General features: G+C 46.0%; 1 protein-coding gene across 1 annotated transcript; it reads right to left on the bottom strand.

Annotated features, from left to right (window-relative positions):
* Nucleotides 1–1,047: 1,047 nt before the first annotated feature.
* Nucleotides 1,048–5,104, bottom strand: MRPS17 (mitochondrial ribosomal protein S17). Its single transcript, XM_036769388.1, has 3 exons — nucleotides 5,001–5,104; nucleotides 2,966–3,105; nucleotides 1,048–1,688 (listed from the first exon to the last, which is right to left on the bottom strand). The coding sequence occupies exons 2-3, from the start codon at nucleotides 3,086–3,088 to the stop codon at nucleotides 1,461–1,463; spliced, it is 351 nt and encodes a 116-aa protein (XP_036625283.1). The 5' UTR covers nucleotides 3,089–3,105; nucleotides 5,001–5,104; the 3' UTR covers nucleotides 1,048–1,460.
* Between the last annotated feature and the right edge of the window lie 4,565 nt (nucleotides 5,105–9,669).

Here is a 9,669-nt window from a genome sequence, read left to right as displayed (position 1 = left end):
CTTGACCTTGGGGCGCAGGCCTGCCCCCTCGGCTCCCGGCCCAGCCCGGGGAGGCAAGCTCTCAAGGAAGGCGGTTCTGGGGCCGCAGCCCGCGGAGCCGGGAACCTCTGGGTTCACGCGTATTCCTGAAGGGGGCCCGGGTGGGGTCGGGGACTGGACAATCAAAGACCTTATATTGCTAAACCTGGAATCGACGAGAGCCCCGAGGGGAGCTGGGAAGACCCTGGCCGGGCCGGTCAGCTCCTGCCCAGTGAAGGCCTTCTGGGGGGAAATGGCTGACATAGGGGGAATTTCCTCAAGGTGAATCTCCCCGCACGTATGGCACAAGACAAAAAATCCGAATTAAGGTTGCACATGGATTAAATGTCAGCTCTGTTCCCCAGGACTTCTGATCAGAGAGGGGACACTTGAAACAACCCTGCATTTCTTTACAAAATCAGTACTTCTTCATTCTAAGTTTTGATGTTGCAAAGACTCCTCACTAGTTAAAAGATGTCTATTCCTTTGCCCTAAAATACATTGTTGCTGCTGTTACATAGTTCAAGTACATGGATCGATTTCCCTCAGGGGCTGACGTCCCAATACTACATCATTCAGCGACAGAGCGGCAAAATCTCTTTGAAACCCGGCGCTAGGGAAGAACCGTATAACTTGGTCATGACGCGTCACAACCTTCTGGCTGGGACAGCGCAGGTCAGCAAGCCAGCCCGTCCATAATGGGCATGGGGCACAGCTCTCCAGCATCCCCGGACCAGCCTAGCCAAAAGGGGCTCATCATTAAAAACAACTCTTAGCTACTTGGTTTGAAAACAAATTCTAACTGTGATTTAATCAGTAAAAGGGCAGCCTCATTTTAAGTGATCTTGTATAAAGGAACAAACACTTTGCTTCTTGGAAATAAAAAGTATTGGAAGGGTTCATTTTCCCCAACCCTTTAAAAGGTTTTTACTAATTCAGCTTAATCTATGTAAATAGATCTGGCCATAAAATTGAGTATTTTCTTTCCCTTTAGTATTAGAGGTAAGAGAAAACAAGAATACAAGCCACTAAAAATAAAATTCTGCTAAGGTACTTCCAGTATTTTACTATTAAAAAAAGGATCATTATTTACAAACACATTCTCCGCCCCCCAAGTTCCTGTTATTTTAAATTCTGTGGACCACCAATCCTATTTTCCAAAACAATTAGTTCAGTCAATAATGCAGCTGGTGGCTATAAGCTCAGAGATTCTAAGTGATGTTTAAATTATCATTCCAATAAGGTGATTCAATCACTATTGTTGTGGAAAAACTGTGTTCTTCAAAAAGTCCCTTACTTATTGCTTCAATTGGGATACTTGGTCCACAGAAGTAGGACGGCTGCAATTGAAACATTGACAAGAGCCAGAATGTTTGGCGTTGTCTTTCGGCCAGCTTTGTGCAGCCACGCTGAGCGAAGATCCAGTTCTTTCAGACTTGGGTTTAGGGGGCAGTCTCGGAGCTGGTCGGGCTTTCCAGGTACGTGGTTCCTGCACAGGGTTTCCCTGTAATTGGGTCGATGACTCTGCCAACTTTGAAGATGATCTCTGCCAATTCGTGTTTCACGTGCTTGGTTCGTGGCACAGGCAACGCTTTGAGGAGGACAATGTCTCCGACTGTGCACTGCTCTGAAGCATCGTGAGCAAAGTATGTTTTGCGCTTATTAAAGTACTGTTGAGAGAAGCGGAAGGAACAAGCTTATAGTTAAATCATTTGTCTTCATAAACTAATAGTAAAATTGAACAATTCGGCCATTTTCTCTGATGACATTCTGGTCATGTTCTGAGCCGGGAATCTCACTCCTGGGCCTTGACTCTCAGGATGTAGTAAAGCCACAAGACTCAGGGAGCAAAGTGCTTTCTACGCACCTCTTATTTGCATCCCACAATCTCTAAGTATTCTTAGCCTCATTTTATAGATGGGGAAACTGAGGCTAAGAGGAATGAAGAGATTGGCCTATGGTGGCCAAGCCAGTGTCCAAGGGAAGAGTGCAACCCAGCATACAGACCTCTTTTTCTGATCGCCAGTCACACACTGTGTTCACTACCCATATGGACTTTTAAAATATTTTCACCTCGCTAGAATGAAGTCAGGAAGAGCTGAGTTCTAATCTGGTCTCAGTTACTAGCTGTGTGACCCTGGGCAAGTCACTTCACCTGTTTGCCTCAGTTTCCTCATCTGTAAATTGGGGACAATAACAGCACCTTAACAATGCCCATCAATTAAATGTCAGTTCTGTCATGCTGGACTTGGTGTACAGGGTTCTTGTGAATATCAAATGTGATATCTGTAAAGTGCTTGTTAGCACAGTGCCTGGCATATAATAAGCACTATATAAACGGAGGATGGCGGAATAAATGGTGGGACATCAACGTAATGAAATACTACAGTAAAATGACATAACAAAGCAAGCAGAGCGCTGGGCCTGGAGTCAGGAAGACTCATCTCCCCAAATTCAGATCTGGTCACAGACACTTACTAGCTGTGTGACCCTGGGGGAGCTACTTAACCTTGTTTGCCTCATCTGTAAGATGAGCTGGAGAAGGAAATGGCGACCCACTCCAGCATCTTTGCCAAGAAAACTCCAAGACGGACACAACCGAACAACAACACCACATGGACAATGACCACACATTCAAATTTTATACACAAACAGCACTGACTGGTTAAAGTTTAGAGACACCAAAGGAGTAACACGTAAAAGTTAGCTTGTTAAAGTAGATACAATTTAAAATGTGTCACATTGAGTTTGGCATGTAATTTATAACAAAAATTATTTGTAAGACAAGTTTTAAAACAAGGCTACATTTGAGTGAACATAGCCAATAGATTTTTCAAACATGAAAGTGAATGGTCTCATCTTTGAAGGAGCGGTAAGGCCCAAATCTATCCCCTGTGAACTGACTGTGTTCTGTGCTTTACAAATCATATTTGATGATAAGAGGCACCTTGAGTAAGTAGGGGTCCAGAACAAGCCTGTTTACTTGCACTTTGGCAGTTCTCTGCATCGCTGTTCCAACCACCTTCCCCACAATCCATTTGGCGTGGACAGTAGAACGGGCAACTGACATTCTGTAGCTTGTGTCACCTAAGAAAGAAATTTCAAAGTTAAAAAAAACCAGTCTAGTTGGTGATTTTATGATGGATGACATAAGCACATGTTCTTTTGTCTAGAGAACTACCTATGTCTATGGACACTGGAGAGGTTTAGCCAAGTTTCATAGCTTGCTTCCTACTTTTCACTGTCACCCAAGGAGAAGTTGGGAGCTGAATATAGAGAAGCCCTTCACTGTTTTTGGAACCTGGAGAAAATACCCAAGTACAGAGAAGAGAGTAGGATTTTAGTCCAGGCTCTATCACTGACTAGGACTGGCTATGTTTCAGTAGTAGGCACATCCCCTCACCTCATCCTGACTTGGTGTTGGCCTAGATTAGGGGATATTAACCTCTTTGGTGTCATGGATCTTTTTGCTAATCTGGTGAAATTTATGGAGCCCCTTCTCCTAACTGTTAAGTTGTTTCAGTCACATCTGATTCTTTGTGACCAGGGTTTTCTTGACAAAGTTACTGGAGAAGTTCCCTTCTCCAGCTCATTTTTAAAGATGAGGAAACTGAGGCAAACAGGGTGAAGTGAGTTGCCCAGGACAACACAGCTAGTGTCTGAGGCCAGATTTAAATTCAGGAAGAGGAGTCTTCTTGACTAATGCCACCTAGAAATCTAATACTGTTTTATAAAGCACAAAAAACAAAAGATGTAGGATTACAAAAGCAAAGAATTATATTGAAATAGTTATCAAAATATTTGTTAAAAGGCAAATTCATCGACTACAGGCAAGGAATCCTTGGCCTAGATTTCTCAGGGCCCTTTTCTTTCCAGACTGTGACCAATCTGCCTTTCTCTGAATCTGAGTTCTAAAGGTGAATAAGTATAGGCTTGAAAAGCCACTCAGCTTTTTTTCTTCTTCTTGGAATCCAATGATAATCACTGGATTATAGATACAGAACTGACAGGGAGGGCTACGTGTAGAGCTAGAAGGAACCACTGAGCCCCAAGCCCTGCATTTTAGAGAAAAGGAAACTGAGTCCCAAGGAGGTTTTGTGACTAGTTCAAGGTCAGTTAATGAACATTTGTTAAACACGTTATGTACCAGGCACCGCACTAGTCCTTGCCTTCAAGGAGCTCACAGTCTGATATGGGAGGCAACATGCAAACAGCTGTACAGACGACCATGTACAGGTTAAAGAGGAGATGCTTAGCAGAGGGAAGGCACTGGAATCAGAGGGGCTGGGGAGGCTTCCAGTAAACGAGGAGATCTTAGCTGGGACTTAGGCGGCCAGGGAGGTCAGTGGGCGGAGCGAAGGATGGACGGCGTGGCCGGCCTGGGGGAGGGGATGGAGGGTCTGGTCCACGGGAAAGCCAGGAAGCAGGCCGGGGCTCGGGATGGAAGAGTAAGTGTGGGGGAAAGGCGCGGGGAGACCGGCCGGCAGGCCTTCGGTATTGGCTGCTGGAGGTCACGGAGTTTGAGGGTGGTTGGGGGTGTGTGTGACACCGGGGAGTGGCGGGCTGGATACCCCCGCCCTCCGCAGGTGACCTGACGTCCCTCTGGGGACCACAGATCTCCAGCTAAGAGGGGCTGTTCACGGCTCCCCCGCTCGATGGTACCGAAGGCGCCCCTCCAACGGGCCAGGCCTCTGCCTCAGTTTCCTCCCCTGTGTGTGTGGAGGGCGGCCTCGGGGTCCCTCCCAGCTCAGTGAATCTCAGACCACACGCCGGCTCTCCAGCCGGGTCGCGCTGCCCTCTGGCCCTAAGCCTCCTGGGGGGTTGCCCTCCTCCTCTTCCCGCCTGGGGCCCGGGCCTCGGAGGCCGCGGGTCGGGACTCGCACCCAGGCCCTCGACTTCCTCGTCCCTCCAGCTCGTGTCTCCCCTGCGCCCCACGGCCCGACACCCTCCCGCAGCTCTGCGGGGCCCCAGGGCGCTCGTACCCCGAAGGAAACACGTCCCAGCGTCCGACAGCGACGCCTCCACGCACCACCCTGGGAACGTTCCCGCACCTCCGGCCCGAGACCCTGACCTCTGAACTCTGACCGAGCGCAGGCGCGCCCCCGACAGGAGAAACGTGGTGACGTCACGCAGACAGGGGCGGTGCTCGGCCTCCGCGGGCCTGGAGGTCCCGCCTCCCTCGCGCACTGATAGAACATCCAGGGCCCCTTCGCGGGGCGTAGCCTGAGATCTCCCCGCCCCCTTTTCCTCCTCTCCCAATTAAAAGACCCGGGGGCGGTTGGGTGAGCACGTGTCGAAAGGTCGCGCGAGCGGAAGTGACGGCGGGTCCGTTGCGTTCCGGGGGTCTGCGTTTGAGCCGAAGGTTTTCAGAGGCCTCTCTGGGGGTCTTTGCGTGGTCTGTCGCGACACGTTTCAGGCTGCCCCGGGACCTCTCCGTCCCTTGGTCGCCTCAGTCATGACGCTGCCTCTTCATAGTTCTCAGACCCGGCGTAGGGGCTCGGGCGCTCCCTTCCCCCAGCGTGTGTGGCGCGGAGTCTCCCGCAGACTCGGGGGCGATAACTACGACAAGAACAATAGTGGCTGACACGTGTAAAGCGCTTAAGGTTTGCCAAGCGATATCCTCCTAACGTCCTGGTACAGCTTGAGGAAACCGAGGCTTTTAGAGGATAGGTAGCAGGGTGCAATGGAAGAAAGTGCTTGGCTCTGGAGTGAAAGGGATCTGGGTTTGAATCCCGGCCCGGCCACTTGCCACTGTGTGACCTTGGAAAAGTCACCTTACGTCTCCGCGTCTCGTTTCCCTCCACTGTAAAATGGAGGAATTGTATCAGTCCATCTCTAATCTTTGTCCCTGTGCCTTAGCTACATCAAAGGCTAGTAAAGGGTCCAAATTTGTTTCGCCATAGCCTCCATTCCCATCACACCGTCCCCTACCTATATGACAGTTTTCTATCACCCCATGTCAGCTCTGGGCAGAATTGTAAATAGAGAAAGCTAATGGGGTCCTAAGGTTTTAGAGCTTGATCACTGAAAGATGATGTCCTTTAGGGATTACCATCCATCACAACCACAGGAGGTAGCTTATTGCAAGTTTACAGATGAGGATTCAGAGCCCCAGAGAATTCCAGTCACTTGTCCAGGGTCATGCAGTTAGTGTCAGGCTGGATTCAAACCCAGGCGTATAGCACGATTTCTCATGTACTAAGCTTCCTGGAGGCTGTGGAAATGCAGTTCAGTTCAACAAACATCAGGCAAGTACTGTATTGCCCAATAGGCTTGATGCCTATGCATTTGAGGTTTGTTTTGGATACGCATTCATTCATTCAATCAACACTTATAAGTGCTGGGGATACAAAATAAGCCAACAACAGTCCCTGCCCTCAAGGAGCTTACAATCTAATGGAGACAACATGCAAACATACGTAAGCATCTCTACATGCATCTGCGTTATATACTTTTAGCTAGCATGTATGTGATACATTACAAATATCTGAACCATTTTTTTGCGTTTGAATAATGTTTTATTAAGATCACATGGAGATCACATGATCCACAGAACTAAGACACAAGGGTATCATCTCAAAAGACTGTACTTGGGATTTCGATAAATTGCATTTAACCCTCACTTGAACAGAATTTCAGGGTGTTTATTCAAGTAATGTGGCCTGTTTTTTCCTCCCTAACACTGATAATACAAGTAGTTTAAAAAATATGAAGCAATCTGTTTATTCTTTGTAGCTTTTCTCATTATTCTAGGGTCCTAGCCTTTTAATCCAAAAAGTGGACGGTAGATTCTTTTAAAGATCATATACACAAAATATGCCCACTAAGTTGGGCAGGAGGGATGGCCCAGAATACTTCCCTTCAGACCAGTAAACCCAACCCATAGTTTGGAACGTCTGATATGAAAAAAGGAAGGAAACAAGCATTTATTAAGTACCTAATGTGTCAGGGACCGTGCTAAGTGCTTTACAAATACGGATGCTCACAACAACCCTGGGAGGTAGGTGCCATTAACATCCACATTTTACAGTTGGAGAAACTGAGGCATACACAGATTAAAGTGATTTGTACAGGATCACATAGCTAGCAGGTGTGTGAGGCTGGATTCCAGGCCTGGCACAGTTAGGTTATTTGGGAATGTTCATGAAGTATGACTTCAATCTACTTCATAGGATCAAAGGACCTTCAGTCAATCGATCGAGAAGTATTTATTAAGTGCTCACTAAGAGCATCCAGCCCAACCCTTTCATTTTGCAGATGGGGAAGCTTGGGCCCAAAGAGTTGCAGAAGTGTTTGACATAGTTTGCCTCGAAGTCTACTAGAATAAGAATGGCTTCTGGTGTGGCGGAAAGACCACTAGATTTGGAATTGAATCATTTGGTTTAATGCCCTCCTGAACCACTAGCAATGAGCAGATGTGTGACCCCTTCTCAAAATCTCTGTGCCAGCATCCTCCTTGGTCTCTGATTGGTCAGCATTAACATTGCCTCCTCCTGTTCAGGCTCACTAGGCCATTTCTTGGCTATTGAATGCTTTTCTTCTTCCTACACACACACACACACACACACACACACAGCATAGTGTTATATAGTAAGTACTTTTTTGTTTATTCCTTTGCGAGGATCAGTTGAAATAATAGCCAACATTTACGTAAGGAGAAGTAGTTTACATGTATTATTTCACTTGACAGTGTGAGATAGGTGTTGTTACTACTTCCATTTTAGAGATGAGGAAACTAAGGCTAAGAGGCTCAGAGTTACCCAGCTAGTACAGTGCCTGAGACAGCATTCAAACTCAGGTCTTCCCGACTCCACCTCCAGGATTCTGTCCACTGTACCACCTAGCTACCAACCTCCACTTGTACATGAGAAGTGTGTGTGGTGTATGTCTCTCTCCTCTCTCCCTCTTGTTTTTGGGTATCTGTCTAGAGATATCTACATATATTGATTTATATCAATATATATTGATATAATATGTGTATATGTGTATATATTAAGAAAGTTTGAATATAACCTTAAATTTAAGACTACAAAGAATTTTCTAAAATACATTTTCCAAAAAGATAGTGGTCAAGTCAACAGCATTTGTTAACTGATTGTTATATATGCCAGGCACTGGGCTAAGGCTGGAGTGTATGAGAGGAGGAAATCAACTCTACTAAAACACATAATCAATAAACCAATTTATAAGGATTTATTTACGTAATGTCACAATGGATTCTGGGATACAGAAGTATAAAGACATAGTTATTGCCTTCAAAACATATCTCTAACCATATAATTCCTCTGCTTAAAAATCTCCAGTGGCTTCCCCTTGCCTAGAAAATGAAAACCAAAGTATTTGGCATGGCAATTAAGGCTCTCCCTACTCTAGCCTGACCTGATCTTTCTAGGCTTAGCTCCTACTTCCCCTTTTAAGGTACCCAACCTTTCAGTTAAGTTATACTCAAAACTATTCCCTGAAAAACATAACCGAACCAACAAGAGCCAGCGTTTTCATGCTGTTCACTCCCCCTGGAATGTCCTCTTTCTTTATACTGTCCATCTGTTCAAACTCTGCCTGTCCCTTCAGGCCCACATTCAGCATCACTCTAGCCAGTGAGGAGTTTGCAGCACAGCAGGTGGAAAAAGCCAGAGATTTGGGCTTGGAAAACGGTGATGAAGGGCCGGCCCTGCTGTGTGAGCCTCAGTTTCCTCATCTATAAAATGAGGCAGAGAAGTTAGATGATCTCTAAGGTTCCTTCCAGTTCTAGATTGTAAGATCCTGAGTACATATTTGGTTCTTATACATGTACCGTTGGTTGACTGTCAACTTCCTTTATGAGACAGCCAGATGGCCCAGTGGATAGAACGCTGGACCCCGAGACAGGAAGACCCGTGTGAGATCTCTGGTGCAGGGTGACATCTCTCTAGGGCCCTCATTGGAGTCAAAGGACAGTAGTTCAAATCTTGACTGTTACTTATTTGTTAATCTAATGTACTTATTTGTTAATCTAAACATTCTTATGCAGAATACTTGGGGCAAGCCTCAGAACTTTCCTGGGCTTAGTTTCCTCATTTGTTAAATAAGATTGCTGGATTAGACCCAGTGTTCCTAACTTGGAATCCACGAACTTAAAAAAAAAAACCCTAGTTTATTATCATTGGTTTCTTTGTAACTTTATTTTATGCATTTGAATTCCCTAGGCTTCACCAAGGGCTCCATAACTCAAACAAAGTGAAGAGCCCCTAGACTAGAAGATCTCTAAGGTCTTTGACCATAATGGTAGCTAGTATTTACATAGCATTTAAGGTTTGCAGAGCCCTTTGTAAACATTGTATCATTTATTGTTCACATCAACCCCGGGAGGTAGCGGCTATTATCATTCTCATTCCTTGTTGTTGTTCAGTCACATCAGTCTGACTCTTCATGATGCCGTTGGGATTTTCTTGGCAAAGATATTAGAGTGGTTTGCCATTTTCTTTTTCAGCTCATTTTACAGATAAGGAAACTGAGGCAAACAGGGTTAAATGACTTATCCAAGGTCACACAGATAGTGTCTGAGGCTGGATTCGAACTTAGCTTTTCTTGACTCCAGTTCCCAGGGCTCTATCCACTGTGCCACCTGGCTGCCCGTTTATACCCCTTTTCTTATAAGCTAAAGGGAATAAA

Source organism: Trichosurus vulpecula, chromosome 7 (genome assembly GCF_011100635.1).
Source record: "Trichosurus vulpecula isolate mTriVul1 chromosome 7, mTriVul1.pri, whole genome shotgun sequence".
Classification (NCBI taxonomy): Eukaryota; Metazoa; Chordata; class Mammalia; order Diprotodontia; family Phalangeridae; genus Trichosurus; species Trichosurus vulpecula.
The sequence above is the reverse complement of the archived record's forward strand: the minus strand, read 5'-3'. Positions and strand labels throughout refer to the sequence as shown.